At 35.8% G+C, this 17,297-nt stretch overlaps 6 protein-coding genes across 6 annotated transcripts; 2 read left to right on the top strand and 4 right to left on the bottom strand.

Annotated features, from left to right (window-relative positions):
• Positions 1–26: 26 nt before the first annotated feature.
• Positions 27–1,982, bottom strand: RAD24 (Rad24p; the record flags this gene model as incomplete). Its single annotated transcript, XM_003674896.1, has 1 exon — positions 27–1,982. One exon carries the CDS (start codon positions 1,980–1,982, stop codon positions 27–29), a length of 1,956 nt encoding a protein of 651 aa, XP_003674944.1.
• A 395-nt stretch (positions 1,983–2,377) lies between these two features.
• On the top strand, positions 2,378–8,329 carry BRR2 (ATP-dependent RNA helicase BRR2; the record flags this gene model as incomplete). Its single annotated transcript, XM_003674895.1, has 1 exon — positions 2,378–8,329. One exon carries the CDS (start codon positions 2,378–2,380, stop codon positions 8,327–8,329), a length of 5,952 nt encoding a protein of 1,983 aa, XP_003674943.1.
• A 132-nt stretch (positions 8,330–8,461) lies between these two features.
• RAD3 (TFIIH/NER complex ATP-dependent 5'-3' DNA helicase subunit RAD3) lies at positions 8,462–10,786 on the bottom strand (the record flags this gene model as incomplete). Its single annotated transcript, XM_003674894.1, has 1 exon — positions 8,462–10,786. One exon carries the CDS (start codon positions 10,784–10,786, stop codon positions 8,462–8,464), a length of 2,325 nt encoding a protein of 774 aa, XP_003674942.1.
• Positions 10,787–11,316: 530 nt separating this feature from the next.
• ADK2 (adenylate kinase ADK2) lies at positions 11,317–12,063 on the bottom strand (the record flags this gene model as incomplete). Its single annotated transcript, XM_003674893.1, has 1 exon — positions 11,317–12,063. The coding sequence occupies one exon, from the start codon at positions 12,061–12,063 to the stop codon at positions 11,317–11,319; it is 747 nt and encodes a 248-aa protein (XP_003674941.1).
• A 386-nt stretch (positions 12,064–12,449) lies between these two features.
• On the bottom strand, positions 12,450–15,044 carry RPH1 (Rph1p; the record flags this gene model as incomplete). The annotated part of the gene is made up of 1 exon (XM_003674892.1): positions 12,450–15,044. The coding sequence occupies one exon, from the start codon at positions 15,042–15,044 to the stop codon at positions 12,450–12,452; it is 2,595 nt and encodes an 864-aa protein (XP_003674940.1).
• Positions 15,045–15,625: 581 nt separating this feature from the next.
• On the top strand, positions 15,626–17,257 carry CCA1 (tRNA adenylyltransferase; the record flags this gene model as incomplete). Its single annotated transcript, XM_003674891.1, has 1 exon — positions 15,626–17,257. One exon carries the CDS (start codon positions 15,626–15,628, stop codon positions 17,255–17,257), a length of 1,632 nt encoding a protein of 543 aa, XP_003674939.1.
• Between the last annotated feature and the right edge of the window lie 40 nt (positions 17,258–17,297).

The raw sequence follows: 17,297 nt of genomic DNA, 5'->3' as shown, positions 1-17,297 counted from the left end.
TCTTTTTTGTTTTTTGTTTATATAGTCTATCTATCTAATTCTTCTAGGTCTGAATCTGAAAGTGATTCATTAATATCCGCACTAGAACGTGGTTCTTGTTGCGTTAATAAGTCATATAACGAGTCATCTTCATCGTCTTCTTCATCACTATCAATGATTCTATCCTCTAATAGCAACTCATCATCACCTTCTATCAATCCCTCCTCGTGTAACTCTTGTTCTTCTTTGGCTTCAATAAGTCTCTTTAATTTGGTATCTCGTTGCACCATAAGATGATCCAACGATCGTCTTATCTGTTGCTCACTATCGTCCTCTGAAGTCGCCAAGTGTTCCGTCCCAACCGCTTTAATATTCCCACCAATACGATTAAGAATATCGATAGAATCATCAACTTTGAGAGTATCCTCATTTTGATCCATAATGGCAGTTTGCTTCTTCAAATCATTGGAAAGACTTTCAATATAATGCTGCAATGCCTTCTTCTTATAATTTCTCAAACTCCTAATATATGGCCCGTAGAACCCATATTCTAAAATGATATCTTTAAAATGATGCGATTCGTTATACTTATACAGTGACACATTAATATAATCACTAGATTCGATCTTGAATTCATTTATCGATTTCCGTATCTTCCATTCTCGAGGAAAATTAGTACCACCATGACGATTATTATTATCATTTAAAGTGGAAAATAATGACCTAGTCTTCCTCACTGTATATTCAAATGATTCAGAACTTCGATTCATCATATCACTTTCACTAAATGCATCTGTTAACTGTGCAGCAATCTTAACATCAAATTTACCCATATTAAATGATCCATAATTCTCCAATAATCCCAGTTTAAACGTATCATTCCCCAATAGTCCCTTCGAGCCCAAAATTAAAGAATTTATCATCTCATGATCATCTCTAATATCATGGGAACCATAAATAATTTTACCAATTGCATGGAAATACGAAATGGATTGTTCTCTGGTCTCTAACGGTATCGAATGCCTCGATTTCGCCCAGAACTCTAAGGCAGATATACCTGATCTTATATCCCCGCAATTACTGCATAAATGCGTCACAAATTCAGTCCGATGAGACCATTTCTTGTTTTGCTCCAGGAGAGATTGATTCTTGCTGCATAATTTCATGAGATGCTTCTTCATTAATGTCATGTTAATTGGATTAAATTTTATTCGTTTCAATCTGGGATGTGACAGTATTTGCTTACCTAAGATCGTCTCTGCAGTAAACGTAGAATCTATATTGAAAGTGTTGAACGTATTGGAATCGTTCTCAAGCTCACATTCGGTTAGACAGATAACTAAAGGTGGTAATGTTTCATCTGATGAGTATAGCCATTCCAAGAGAATATTTTGGAATGAATACCGCGTTCCTGAGTGAAACACATTAGGTAAATCCTCTACTAATATCAGTGACAAGTTGGAGCCAATTCTATACTTAGCTTGCCTTAAAAACTCTGCAAAACTTTCCGTCTGTGGTTGACCATTCAGGATCGAATCATTCCCATATTCAACAACATTCGTCTTTTCCCTGTTCCGAAGAGTTGTACGCATACCATAGGAATTTCTATACTTTGGAATCAAAAAATCAGCTAGTTTGGTTACTACTGTGCTCTTGGAACAACCACTGGGTCCGGTTAACAAGAGGATTCTACTATCTGAGTTACCGTTTAACATATTTTCCAGCGCCTCAGTAACGTCTTTCAATTTCCTCTTATGGATGACAACTTCATCCAACGTACGAGGTTGATACTGCTCATACCAAGGCAAATACTCTTCTTCTTTTCTATTCGGAGTAATCTTCGTAGGGCTTCTATTTGGTGACGTCGGTCTCGATGCCGCGTTCCATTTCGATATCTGTGAGCTCAATGAACTTAAACTATATTGTAAAGATGGGGGTTTCGATAATACTGGCTGCGTCACCATATCATCAGTCACTGAATTTGTTGTGCCTTTTCTACCCATTGCATTTACATTATGTGAGGCTCTTGAGAACTGCTAGTAATATAATTTTAGGAATCGCGCCAAACGATATGAAAAAAATAATTGACATTTCTATAAACTTACTTAAAGTTATATAGTAGTTTTTAACAAGCAAACAAAACAAGCTGGTTAAGCATTTCCCAAACACTATTTTATAACAGAACCCTTTCAACCGATAATAATATGTCTGATGAACTGCTTCGTAATGAAGAGGAGGAGGACAATTCCAAGAAAATTAGGGAGATTTATCGTTACGATGAGATGTCAAATAAAGTACTCAAAGTCGATAAAAGATTCCAATCTATTACATCAGATCCATTAAAAGATGCTGAAAATCACATCCGAAATCATTAAATGGTAGAATTTCCACGAAGGATATGGGGGTAGGTTTACGCAGAGATATCCCAGATGAGGAAAAGGAACTAGCTAAAAAGGCTGTAAATGCTACTTTAGAGAAACAAGAACAACGAAGAATAAAAAAGGAGAAGCTCAACCTAAGGACCAGTGCTGAACATATTTCTATTCTCGATTCCGAATCAATATCACAATTGGCTTATCAGCCTTCCGATAAGGATAATATGGCGGTTTATGAAGAGATTCTGGAATGGGTCACCAATCTCTTTGGTAACGATATCCCACATGATATTATCGTTAATACGGCAGATATATTAATACAATCCATAAAGGAAGATGAATTGGAATCAGATGGCTTTATAGAAAAAAGGAGAGAATCCATTGAAAAGGACCTTGGCGTCATTATTGAAAAATCTAAATTCATAGCATTGATAAAAATGATTCAAAATATATCAGATTATCATGGTACAGAATCAAACATCGATGATAGTAAAGCTGTCACAATTCTGGCCAACGAAGATTCTGATGAGGATTCAGCACCGCAAGACGAAGAAATGTTACTAGACGAGGACGAGGATGAAGACGAGATTCCCGACGATGTCGAAGAAAGTGAAATCCCAACTAAATCTCAATTCACAGATATTAATTTTTTTACTAATAAAGAGGAATTATTAATACTAAATGGAAATAATGATATAGGGGAAAAGAGGAAAATAAGCGATCTTCCTGAGGAAACTATTGGATCTGAGGAAAGAAAGAAACTAAAAATAGAAGAAGGAGAATGGAGAAAAGAAATAATTAATCTTGATACACTTAATTTCGATCAAGGTTCAAAATTAATGACAGTGACCAAAGTTTCCCTTCCAGAAGGCTCATTTAAAAGAGTCAAACCACACTATGAAGAAATACACATACCAGCACCATCTAAACCAACTCTTGATTATGACCTTATTCCAATATCGGCTTTTCCAAAATGGACCCAAAACGCTTTTCCATCCAATGAGACAGAAACGCTAAATGCAATACAATCGAAGGTTTTCCCAGCTGCATTTGAAAATGATTATAATCTTTTACTTTGTGCACCAACAGGTGCAGGGAAAACTAATGTGGCTATCCTGACGATACTACGAAGTTTATCATCTTTCTACAACCCAAATACAAAGAAATTGGCCATTGACAAGTTCAAAGCTGTTTTTATTGCCCCATTGAAGGCTCTAGTCCAAGAGCAAGTTAGAGAACTGCAAAGGAGACTTTCTTATCTAGGTATTAAAGTTGCAGAGTTAACAGGTGACTCAAGATTAACCAGACAACAAATAAACGAGACTCATATTTTAGTGTCTACTCCTGAGAAATGGGATGTTGTCACTAGGAAATCCGAAGATACTTCTTTCATTCAATTTGTAAGACTTATAATTATTGATGAAATCCATCTATTGCATGATGAAAGAGGTCCTGTCATCGAGGCTATTGTTGCCAGAACGCTCTGGTCAAATCATTTGCAAACTTCTCCCAGAATAATAGGAATTTCTGCGACTCTGCCGAATTACAGAGACGTTGGTAGGTTCCTGCGAGCACCAAAGGAAGGGATATTTTATTTTGACGCGTCTTTCAGACCATGTCCACTGACGCAGCAATTTTGTGGAATCACTGAACAAAATTCGTTAAAACGATTATCAGCTATGAATGAAGCCTGTTACGACAAAGTATTAGAAACTGTATCAGAAGGCCATCAAGTAATTGTTTTTGTACACTCTAGAAAGGAGACTGCCAGAACTGCAACCTGGCTAAAGGACCGTCTTCATGAAACTGATAATATTGATAAACTAAGAAAAAGTGATGCTGGTTCGAAAGAAATCTTGAAGACAGAATCAGAAAACATTCAAGATCCAAATTTGAAAAAGCTTTTAACATCAGGAATTAGTATACATCATGCAGGTCTGAGTAGAAATGACCGATCTCTCTCCGAGGATTTATTTGCAGATGGGTTGATTCAAGTTTTAGTATCAACTGCAACACTAGCATGGGGTGTGAACTTACCAGCACATACTGTAATAATTAAGGGCACTGAGATATACTCGCCTGAGAAGGGTACGTGGCAGCAACTTTCACCCCAAGATATTCTTCAAATGCTTGGAAGAGCTGGGAGGCCCCGTTATGATACACACGGTGAAGGTGTTATAATAACGAATCAGACAGATGTACAATACTACCTAGCCGTTCTGAACCAACAATTGCCTATTGAATCGCAGTTTGTTTCGCGTTTGGTGGATAATTTAAACGCAGAAGTAGTTTCTGGATCAGTAAGAGACATACACAATGCCGTGACGTGGCTGAGTTATACCTATCTATATATCCGGATGTTGGAGTCACCCATTTTGTATAAAGTGGAGGAGTATGAGAAAGATACATCATTAGTGAATTTCAGAGAAAAAATTATTCATTCTGCTTTAACTATTCTAAGTTCAGAAAATCTTATTGTTTATGATCCTATATCAGGGGCTGTGGAACCTACAGAACTTGGCCGCATTGCATCATACTTTTACATCAAACATTCATCGATTGACGAATATAATAGAGACCTTTCTGAACATACTTCCCTTATAGATGTATTCAGGATATTCTCGATGTCTGATGAATTTAAGTATGTATCTATCCGTCAAGAAGAGAAACGTGAACTGAAAGAACTTTTAGAGCGAGCACCAATACCGATCAAGGAAGAGGTTGAGGATCCACTAGGAAAGATTAACGTTCTATTACAATCGTACATTTCTAAACTAAAATTTGAAGGATTTGCATTAAATTCGGATATGATTTTTATTCAACAAAATGCAGGAAGACTCCTGAGAGCCATGTACGAACTATGCTTAAAGAGGGGTTGGTCAAGATCAACCAAGATGCTTCTTAACTTATGCAAATCAGTGGACAAAAGAATATGGTACACAAGCTCACCGTTAAGACAGTTTTCTAGCTGCCCTATGGAAGTCATAAAAAGAGCTGAAGCATCCACTCTACCATGGCATGATTATTTGGCTTTCAAAACACCAGCTGAAGTAGGCAGGTCAATAAGATCGGAGAAATATGGTAAGCTGGTTTACGATCTTCTGAGAAGATTTCCTCAAATAAATTTGAGATGCTCAATTCAACCGATTACACCTAGCCTGATAAGATTTGATTTGGAACTTCTTCCAGATTGGATATGGGACAGGAAAATACACGGTAGAGGAGAATCATTTATTATTATGCTGGAGGATCTTGATGGTAATGAGATGTTGTATTCTGATTCTGTAGTTATTACGCCTGAATTAATAGGGGAAGAAATAATGCTAGACTTCTCTCTTCAATTAACAGCTGCTCAGCAGAAGAAGTTACCACCAAATCTGTACATCAGTGTTATATCTGAGAATTGGATGCATTGCGGAAATCAGATCCCAGTTATATTAGAGACTATCCACCTCCCAAAGAAGTTTCCCGCTCCTACACAATTACTGGATGTGCCCCTTATTCCAACCTCACACCTAGAAAATGATGCCTTTAGTAGCTTATTTTCTTTCTCGAGCTTCAATGCAATCCAAAGTAATGTATTTGACCAAATTTATAATACTGATGATAATGTGTTGGTTTCAAGTGTCAAGGGTACCGGTAAAACAACACTAGCTGAAGTAGCATTGCTGAACCACTGGAGACAAAATAAAGGTAGAGCATTATATATTTGTCCTTCACAAGACCAAATAAACAAGCTCTCAACAAATTGGAGCCAAAAATTCTCTGAATTGGGTGAAGGAAAAGTAATTAATAAGTTAGGGTTTGATTTAACAATTAATCTACGAGCCATTGCCCAAAGTCATGTGGTGTTAGCTACACCAGAACAATTTAACATAGTTTCAAGAAAATGGAGACAAAGGAAAAATATTCATCGGATAGAATTAGTTATATTCGATGATCTTCATGAAATTAGCCATGGAACTGAGGGTGCAGTATATGAGGCAATTATTTCTAGGCTACTGTTTATGTCCGCTCAATTAGAGACGAGCCTGAGAATCATTGCCTTGTCGGCACCCCTTGCGAACGCAAGAGACATGTCAGAATGGCTGGGGGTGAATAAGATTAACATTTTTAATTTCTCACCTGAAGTAAGAAATTATCCACTGGAAGTTCATCTCCAATCGTTCCACGGTGCAGAAAAAACTTCATTTACAACGCCAATGTTAAAATTAGCGTATGAAACCGCCTTCAAAAGAAGATTCAACGATCCATCATCCATTATCTATATTTCATCAGTGGAAGTATTAAGGTCGGCCACAGAACAAATAATTTCTTTGTCCAATATCGATGATTGGGACATGCTTAACATGAGTGAAGGTGAGCTATCTAAATACGTCGAAAAAATTTCAGAAACCAGAATAAAATCATTATTACTTCATGGTATTGGGGTAATATACGAAGAAATGAATGTGAAAGATAAGAAAATTATTGAAACATTATATGCTCATGGAGTTCTTTCATTTTTATTGGTAACCAGACAATGTTATTCGTGTTGTCCTAAGTCAGACTTGGTCACTATTTTGGGGACTCAAATCTTTGATGGTAGATCACATAGATACGTCCAATATCCAGTTTCAGAACTTCTCGAAATGGTTGGTTCTATTAAACCCAAATCCAAATCTACAACAGCCAAAGTTTTAATATTGACGGACAATAACAAGAAGATTTATTACAAGAAATTTTTATCGGAATCAATGCCTACAGAAAGTTTTGAATACTTTTATCTTCATGACTTATTTCTAAACGAAATAGGCAATAAAGTGTTGAGGAATAAACAAGACTGTATTGATCTAATAACGTACAGTTATTTTTATCGTCGTATTCACGCAAATCCCAGTTACTATGGTGTTAAAGATCTTTCTTCTGTTGGTATCTCTGCATATTTGACCGAAATTGTAGAAAATGTTGTCAAAGACTTAGTTACGAGTTCTTTCATTGAAGAAACTGAAACAAATGAAAAAGATGAAGTCTTAACTCCATTAAATGGGTGCCTAATTGCATCTCATAACGATATTTCTTACCACACGCTATATCTATTTAGTGAGTCACTATCTAGCAGCTCTACTCTACAAGATATGCTGGAACTGCTCGCAGACGCAACTGAGTTTGAAAACATACCTATTAGACGAAATGATTTCAATATACTAATGAAACTAAGTAGTAGATTGCCGTTGAAGTTTAATGGAGCTAAGCAGGATAATAGTACTTCGTTCAAGGTCTTTACTCTTCTTCAGTGCTATTTTTCAAGGACGCCAATACCTATTGAATTGAAACCAGACCTACAAGCCGTCTTACGTAAAGCAGTTAGGCTGGTCAATGCTATTATAGATATTCTTTCCGGGAACGGTTATCTTAATGCAACGACTGCAATGGATATTTCTCAAATGCTAATTCAAGCCGTTTGGGATGTCGATAATCCCTTGAGGCAAATTCCCCATTTCGACGAAGACATCCTAGAAAAATGTGCTAAAAAGAAAATTGAAACAGTTTATGATATTATGGCCTTAGAGGATGACGAACGTGAGGAAATAATGACTATGGCAAATGAAAAACTATTGGATGTTGCCGCTTTTGTTAACAATTACCCTAATATTGCATTAAATTATCAAATCGATACTTCTGAATCAATTCACACTGGAGAAATGAAGAAGGTTAATGTACAACTAACAAGGGATGATGAGCCAGAGTCGTTAACTGTAGAATCTCAAGAATATCCATTTGAAAAGCTTGAAAACTGGTGGTTGGTTCTAGGGGAAATTTCAACGAAAGACCTTTTGGCAATAAGAAAAGTATCGCTATCAAAAGAGACCCAAACATTCGAACTAGATTTCTCGATCGAGAATCCAGGTCAGCATAATTTGACAATCTGGTGTGTATGTGATTCGTATCTTGATGCCGACAAAGAAGTTTCTTTTGATATTGAGGTCAAATAAAACTTGCATATCATAATTAAATAAATTATGAATATTTGATATATGTACTAGATATCGGGATAGACTATTTTTTAAATATTGATAATAAGTAGGTATTAAACGATATATGTATATATATATATATAATGTTAACTATGCCATTTCAATATCTCCATCTTGGTCGCCATCGACAAGCACACCATTATGTGCACCCTGCTTCTCTTTCCTTTCTGTTTGGTATTTCATTAGGTCATCGTAACTCCAAACAGAGACACCTTCTTGATCTTTTGGATCATCTGGTTGTGCCATTGTCCTCAAAAACTGTTTTGTGTTTGAGATAGCCATATCTGTTGACAGATTCAAATCGGCATCTGACAGTCCCTGAGCTATCCATTTTGGCAACTGCGTTCTTTTTCTGGAAAATCTACGATCAGCTAAGACCATGACCCCATAATCATCCTTCCCTCTTAAAACTCTTCCCAGACATTGAGCCGCATGTCTCATTGCATCGAAAGATAAGAAGTCGTTTTCTCTAATCTGATAGTTCTCTCTCAAGAATTCTAGACGAGCCTTTAAGATACGTGATTCAGTGTATTGGAATGGGATACCAATCATAAGTACAGTTCTCCCATACTGATGATCAAAATCGATACCTTCTGAGACCTTCCCTCTTGCAACTGATAGCAAGATTGCTCCTCTACCATTCGAGCATGCCTTTCTGTATGTTTCTAAGGCCAATGATGTCTCTTGTGCATCTGGTGTTTCCACCAATATTAGTTTATGTTTCCAAACTTCATCTAATATACCCATTGTTTGCCACATGGAAACAATACTTTCCATATATAGATATGAAGGAAAGAAAACAACCATACCATCCGGCGTAATCTTTGCAAATTCAACCAGCATTGACCCATAGTTACGAACTATACTTGGATCGTTCCTGATTTCAAATCTAGAAGAAATTGCAACTTGATCTGAACCTTTTGTTACAATCATAGGTAAAAACGATTTCTTTGCTAAAGTCATTGCATATGATTTCTGAAGAACTGTTTCAAAATTCAACATACGTGGATACATGTCTAGTGGGGAGATGGTACCAGACGTAATTATTACGGAAGAGAATCTCTCAAACACAGGCTTGATAGCGATAGATGCATCCAAACAAGTGAACCTCATGATCGGATTTGGAACAGCAGCATTTTCAATTTCATAAGGTTCGATAATGAGTAAAAATCCATCCTCATATGTCGAAATTAGAGTTGCGAATGTAGCAATATCTTTCAATGCTGTAAAATCTTCTACCTCTGTTACTTCTAATGTCCTAACTAATAAAGAGAGACGTTCAGAACAAAACCGTAACGGTTTCCTATCGATAAAAGTTAGTTGTTTGAGATGTTGTAAGAAGGACTTCGGAGTTTCAGAAATGACATGCAGTACCTTCATTCTTGTCTTCAAATACTCTATCAGTCTTTTCAAAAATGAGACGAAATGTTCTGCTCTTCTAATATTGCCAGGAATGGCTTCCTTCAATAAATCCTTAGACAAAACTGGAGTTTCTACAAAAGGTTCCTCTTGAACAGGGAGAATATCTGCCGTATGTAGACCTTCCACTAACTTATCATATTCGTCTTGTAGTTTTTGAGCATCCACTTTACGAACGTCATCAATTCTTTCCTCAAGTGCATTTGCACCTTTCGTAGCTCTCCTAAGAACATCATTTGTTAAATCTAGTGACAATGATTCTATACAAACGTTATCGATATTATGTGCTTCGTCAAAGATCACAATACTATCTTTAGAAACTTCGTTGGAAACTCTCTCTGCAATCTTTGGATCTAATAAATAATGGTATGAATAAATCATGATATTGCACATGGAAATCATTCTACGAACAACAAAATATGGGCATATAGTTCTTTCTTCACAGTATTTAATCAATTTTTCGAACGAAAATACACCATTTGGAAGATAGTCTCCCACTTCCATCTTGTACAGGTTCTCATGATATTCACATAGCTCAGCATCAGCATTTGGGTCTTGTTCTAATTTCCGTTTAGCAACACCATTTGTCATCCTTCGACATTTTTCATCCACCACGGTCCCCTTTCTTTCTTTACTAACCACTGGATGTAAACATAAGTTCTTTCTTGACGTTAGACCAAGACCACGAAAGTTTTCACGATGGCCTAATTCACGAGCTCTGTAATCCATCAGATTTTCTAATTCCACTAGAGCCTTTTCAATTTCTGACATGGTACGTGAACAATAAATAATTTTTCTATGTTCTGGATAATGCATCTGGTAAGCGATGGTCAGGGACAACAAAGAGACGGTTTTCCCTGTTCCGGAGGGCATTTCTAGAATACTATTACCACCAGCATCTAACGTCTTCTTTAAATCACACATATAATGATACTGTTCAGGATATATCTTAGGATATGGGAACAGCACTGGTAGATCATCGATATAGAACTTCATGGTTGTCTACTGTTAAGGAGGGCGGTGTTACTTATCTATATCGTTAAAGAGTCGTTCTTTCCCTTATATAAATGTATTACAAATCCACATCTATAAACTTTATATGCTCTTTTTATTTTTCATTTTTTTGAACCCTGGAAATTTTCAACTTCTCGAGACCGTTTCTTTAACGATATAGAGAGGCTCATTGTATCTCTTAATCAATTGTATCCCGATAAAGTAACAGTAGGTACCTCCTTGTACTACTTGTTTTTTATTATTGTTTCTAATCGATATTGTGTGAAAGCTGTGCCCATGCCATTAGTCTAGGGTGTTTCTAGAGATAGCGGCAAACGCCATTGCTGTTAGGAATAATCTAAAGGGCACGGACGACATGATCAATGTTAGTATTATCAACTATACCAGAGGGTACTGACACGGTTGAACCTTAACCGAAAGTAGCTTCTTTATCTTAATGTTATCTATTTGCTTGACTGTGTTTATACATGGATAGAATATATATTATGTTATATTAGTATCGTTAGCTAATATTATTTTAAAGCCTCAACCCCCGGTGACTCCGTAGAAGGGGGACGTATCTGGATCCCCGTATGAAACCTCTTATGAATCATATTGAGAAGTTTTGGAAATATTATATCGGAGGTTTCACCTGATATTGTCTGTAGGAGGCCTTGACTCTGGTAATATTCCTTCAAGGGACCCAATGTCTCATGATACTCCTGGAGTCGTTTCTTAAATGTTGCTGCAGAATCATCGGATCTCTTCACAAGTGGTTCCCCAGTAATATCATCTTTTCCCGGGACACGAGGGGGGTTGAATTGCAAATTATAAATACGTCCACTAGGAATATGGACATATCTATTTTCAATTCTCTCTAAGATTACCTCAGTGGGTACATCCAATTCCACCACTAGGTTCAAGTTCTTATTGTACTTATCCAAGGTTTCATCGAATTTCTGTGCTTGTGTTATGGTTCGGGGGAACCCATCGAGGACCCAACTGGATTTGGATCTACCAGCTAACCAATTCTGCTCTTGTAACTTCGAGATCAATAGCTTATCAATCAGATCATCCGGTATCAATTTTCCCTGGGCGATAAATTGAGAGGCTAATTGACCCAATTTGGTCTCTGCTTGGATTTCTTGACGTAATATATCACCTGAAGATATACGATTAACAGTTGGTAATAGTTGTATTAAACGTGATATTTGTGTACCCTTACCTGAACCGGGAGCACCTAAAAAGACGAGTCTCATTGATGGGAGCTTGGATAGCATCTTTGCTGGACACTCTTAACGATTGAAAGGATGTTTATTTATATGAGTCGAGTAACCACATAAGGGTGTTTACATACGCTGTCCATATTTCTCGGACAAGCGCGCTTATATTTTTCGGAACTGCGCAAGCAAATAAGAATGATAAACCCAGAATGTTTCTCTAAATATGTATACAAGCTAAACGTTTTGTAAAAAAATTAAAATAACTATTAGTGCTTTAAACCCTATGTGACGCCTTTGATTTGGCGTTTCCTATCCTTCTTTTATAACCTGGAAATGAAAAAAAATATAAATGAAATAAAGTAAAATAAAACAAACCCTTGAAAGAAACCCAAACCCAATTAATTAATTAATTAATTAGGAGAACTAAAAACAAAATCAAATGCTTACTCCACCGTCGCCTCTTGTTTCTCCACTTTAGTGCCATTCTGTTCTATCAGCGGAGTTGCCCCGGTTGTCGCAGTCTTCGATGCCCCCAGAGTAGCTGTAGTTGCTATTGCATTAGATGAACCTTCTTCAGGAACACAGGGGATTTTCTTATTAAGATGTTGTAAAACGTGATCTCTTCTCTTAAACTTTTTACCACATTTGGGGCAAGAATGGGGTTTCTCGCCCGAATGAACCGATTTCTTGTGTCTTGTTAAATGATGCCCTGATGTGAATTGACGTTTACATTCCAAACAAACATAAACTTTACCCGTTTCTGACATTATTATTTCGTCTGAAGTGAATTTTGGTGCTTGTGCATTGGTATTATTATTATTGTTTGATGAGCTGTTACCAATGAGTACACCATCACCACTAGGTTGTTCCACACCAAGTTCCATTTTCCTTTGATTGGATCTTGTACCATTTGTTAATCTTTGTTTCTTTTGTGGTGGTTGGTTCAGAATTGATAATTCTGAATTAGTGACAGTATTATTATTGGTATCATCGTTACCCAATGGATTGTTTAACTCCATTTGATTCAACGAAGATTGTGGTATGGCTGAATATGGCAATGTTCCAGTATTATTATTATTAGATCTAAAATCTGGTACAGATGTTAAAATCGGACTTCTTGACGTTTCTCTTGATATATTTAATGTAACAATGTTTGGTGATTTTATTCTCTTAATGAATGAAAGATTTGATCTACCACCTGGTGATAAAGGTACCACATTATTTTGAATGTTATTATTATGATTTGAGAATGTTGAATTATAAGTCATTGGATTATTGTTGTTTGAAGTTACATAAGGTGAAGATGACAATGATGGTTTTGGTGCTAAAATAGATGATATACGATCATTGCCATTTGATGAAGATGAATTTATTGGATCAATGGAAGAGTTTAATGCTGGGATAATCAATCTTGGTGATGAAGTACCACTATTAGCCATGTTAGCCAGACTTAATGCAATCATATTATCTTCATTATCTTCTAATAATGGTGATTGAAATAATGGTGGCATGGAAATTGGTGGTAATGTATTGTTTTGAGATACTGATGGTGCATTCAATTTCCTTTTAAATTTTAAGGTTGGATCTTCCAAAGTGGGTTCCACAATATTAGAAAGATCCATCATTCTTGATAAAAATGGTGATGAAACTCTACTAATGACAGGTTTATTTGTTTCATTAGTAGTGAAGAATTGTGATGGTGTGGGACTTGTGGATCGAAGTGATACATCTTTATTACTCTCTGTGAAAGTTCTTATTGGTTGAACTTGTTGCTTTTTTTGAATGTTTTGTAATTCCTGTGAACTATGGTTTAATAATTCTGTAAAACTCCTTACCCTTAAATCCGTTTCATTTTTCAAATTTGGTTTGTTCTTAAATATGTACCAATTTGATGCCAATTTTCTTACATCAATTTCCACAGAATCATTAACACATAAACATTTATTTGCTCTTTCACCAATTTCCAACCATTCTTCTAAGGCAAAATTTACTGATTCAGCTAAATTATAACCATAATTAAAACCTGCATGATATCCGTAGGGGAATGTTATCATAAATTCATTTTGATAATGAACGATTTTGTTACATCGTATACCATTTTCACTTAATAATTTTGGGGACGCCATAAAAGTCTTATGTCTTAAGAATTCTGGACATTTTTTAGCTTCCTCGGGGAATTGTTCTCTCATAAAATTATAGAATAATTGATGATCTTCTTGTGGTATTGAATACCATTGCTTTGGGGCACCAAAATGAATGAAATTGATGGAATAAAGATCTTGATCTTCTAAATGCCATGGAAATGAAGCCTTCCATAACCCTGCATAAAGAAATGAATCATTAACACCTGGAATTTCTTTATCTAGATAATCTAATAGATTTGGTAACTTAGACACGTTCCAAACATTTAAATTTTCATTAAATATGGACCCTGATGTATCAGCACCATACATGGGCATGGTAAAGTTTAACGTTTTCCAATAATAATTTTCTAAAAAATTTAATCTTTCCTTGTCATTAAATTGCTTTAATATTTCATCACTTTCATTAAAATTTTTTTGAAAATTTTTAAAATCTTCTTTAGAAAATGAATGCTGTCTCTTCCTGTGAGTAGCTGAAGAAGTAGAAGATGGCATTTCTATCGTTTTACCATTATTTGTATCTGGATCCTTATTCTTATCTCTTGAATGAGGATCCTGGGGCAACGTATAATCCTTTGAAAGTTCCTTCCATTGAATAATATGATAAGTTTTACTTCTTTCTATATTATTACTCATAAAAAGTCCATGAGTTCCTGAAATTTCTTGTTCGATAGGATTCTTAATCTTAATACCTTGTAATGCTTCCACAGACGGAGGATTATCTAATAACTTCAACCATTCTGTTGGTGGGATGACTTTAACGATCCCACTTTGCATTCCAAATTTATTTATGGCTTCCATAAACTTATAAAAATCTTTAAATTCTTGGAAAGTAGGTTTAAAAATGGGGATACCATCTTCAATTAATGCCGGTTTAATGTCGGAGTAATCTGCCATTTTTTTTTTGTGGAGCGACGAGCTGAGGATATAGGAAATCAACAAGTGGTTAATATTAATTAGTACGATCTTCCGTTATTTTGCTATCGTTGTTGTTGCCTTGGTAGTTGTTGTTGTTGCCGTTTGTGTTTTGCGATGAGGTCAAAGTTGGATCGATTTCAAGTGGAAAAAATTTTATCCCCTAGAAAGAAAAGGACAATAGGTGCAAAAATGTGTGGAGCAATAGCGGATGGTAACAGTGTTCCAGTGTGTATTATCCTTCTGATGGACTCTCGAGTGGGCCGTATGTGTGCTTTCGTAGTAGTTTAAAGGGTCCGTTGAATTAGGGATCCAGAATATGGGTACATGGAGTGTCAATAAATAACATAGCATCACATAAATAGTATATATTTATCCATCACTAACTTATTAAAGAAAAAGGGAAAAAAAGGGAAAAAGGGAGCAGCAAAAAGAAACGTGCGGTGCGTTCGAACCCCGAAAGTGTCATTTTTTATTTTTTTTCATTTTCTGTCAGTGAAAAATTTCAGTTGTACCAGAACAGGATTAGTGAATAACCAGCGTGGGACACTACAGGACATCTCATGAGAGCATTTCCAGCCTATTTGAGATCAATGACCACCGCTATGGCTTCCTCTTCCGCGACTCTGCCTCCCATTATTAAATTGACGCCAATTGAAAAGGATATCTGCAAATTACTAAATGACTACACGCTGCACTATAATCAGACGCATCTGGATATAAAGGAACCATTGACGCTTCGAATTACAGGAGGGTGGGTCCGTGACAAGCTATTGGGTCAGGGGTCGCACGATCTGGACATTGCTATAAATATTATGTCTGGTGAATCATTTGCCAGGGGACTCAACGAGTATTTGACTAAACATTATGCCCGGTATGGCATAAAGCCTCATTCTATTCATAAGATCGATAAGAATCCTGAAAAGTCTAAACACTTGGAAACAGCAACCACAAAATTATTTGATATTGAAGTGGATTTCGTTAATTTGAGAGCTGAAGAATATACGGAATTGTCAAGAATACCCATTACAAAATTCGGGACACCAGAAGAAGATGCCTTGAGAAGAGACGCGACTTTAAATGCATTATTTTACAATATTCAAGAGAATCAAATTGAAGATTTTACGAGAAAAGGGCTGACTGATTTGAAAAATGGAATACTGAGAACTCCGTTACCTGCCAGGAAAACTTTCTTGGATGATCCCTTGCGAGTCTTAAGGTTAATTAGATTTGCTTCAAGATTTAATTTTACCATTGAAGATAATGTATTAAAGGAAATGTCTAATCCAGAGATTAATGCTGCATTTATCACAAAAATTTCAAGAGAAAGAGTTGGTAATGAAATGGAAAAGATCTTAATAGGTAATAATCCAATTCTTGGGTTAAGCTTAATTCAACAAGCTCATTTAGAAAATGCTATATTCTTTTGGCATAATGATCCATCCATTATCGAATGTAATGAAACTTCCAATAAAGAGCAAATGCAAACCATTCAGAAAATTTACCAAGAGGGAATTTTAAACAAGCATTTATTGAAAGTTATTGATAATTATCAACTATTACTATCTCGTTCGCCAATCTTACAATCACATATATTGAATAATAATACATTCAAACAAAATTTCATATTAGCATCATCATTACTTCCATTCGCTACTTTAAGAATCATTGCATTACCCAAGAAGAAACTAAACAACACATGTTATGTATCCGAGAGTATCATTAAAGAAGGTCTAAAGATGAATAAATTGGATGCAAAGATTGTTTCTCAAACAGTGGAAAATGTATCTAAGCATAAGGCTCTAATAAAGGAATTTGTACAAAATTCAAATAGTTTACAAAGATCAAAATTGGGCACGTATTTGAGATCATATTCAGGTCATTGGGAAATCGTTCATTTTGTCGCTTTATTGGAAGAGTTTATTAATTTACAGTCAAACGATGATCATACAGCCATCGAATTGTTTAAAGATTATAATTCATTTTATTCTTTCATATTAGACCAAGGTTTGAAAAATTGTCACGAGATGAAACCTCTGATAGATGGGAAAAAAATGTTGAAAGTGTTAAATATGAAGGCTGGCCCATGGATGAGCGAGCTTAATAATAATATAATCGTATGGCAATTTGATAATCCAAATGGTACAGAAGCTCAATTACTAGAGTATATAAAGACAGTCCTACCAGTAACTTAATGTAAAACTCATATACAAAAAAAAGGATATATCAGTGACT

The sequence above is a fragment of the Naumovozyma castellii genome, chromosome 2 (genome assembly GCF_000237345.1).
Source record: "Naumovozyma castellii chromosome 2, complete genome".
Lineage (NCBI taxonomy): Eukaryota > Fungi > Ascomycota > Saccharomycetes > Saccharomycetales > Saccharomycetaceae > Naumovozyma > Naumovozyma castellii.
Note: the sequence above shows the minus strand (reverse complement) of the source record. Positions and strands in the feature narration are given on the sequence as shown.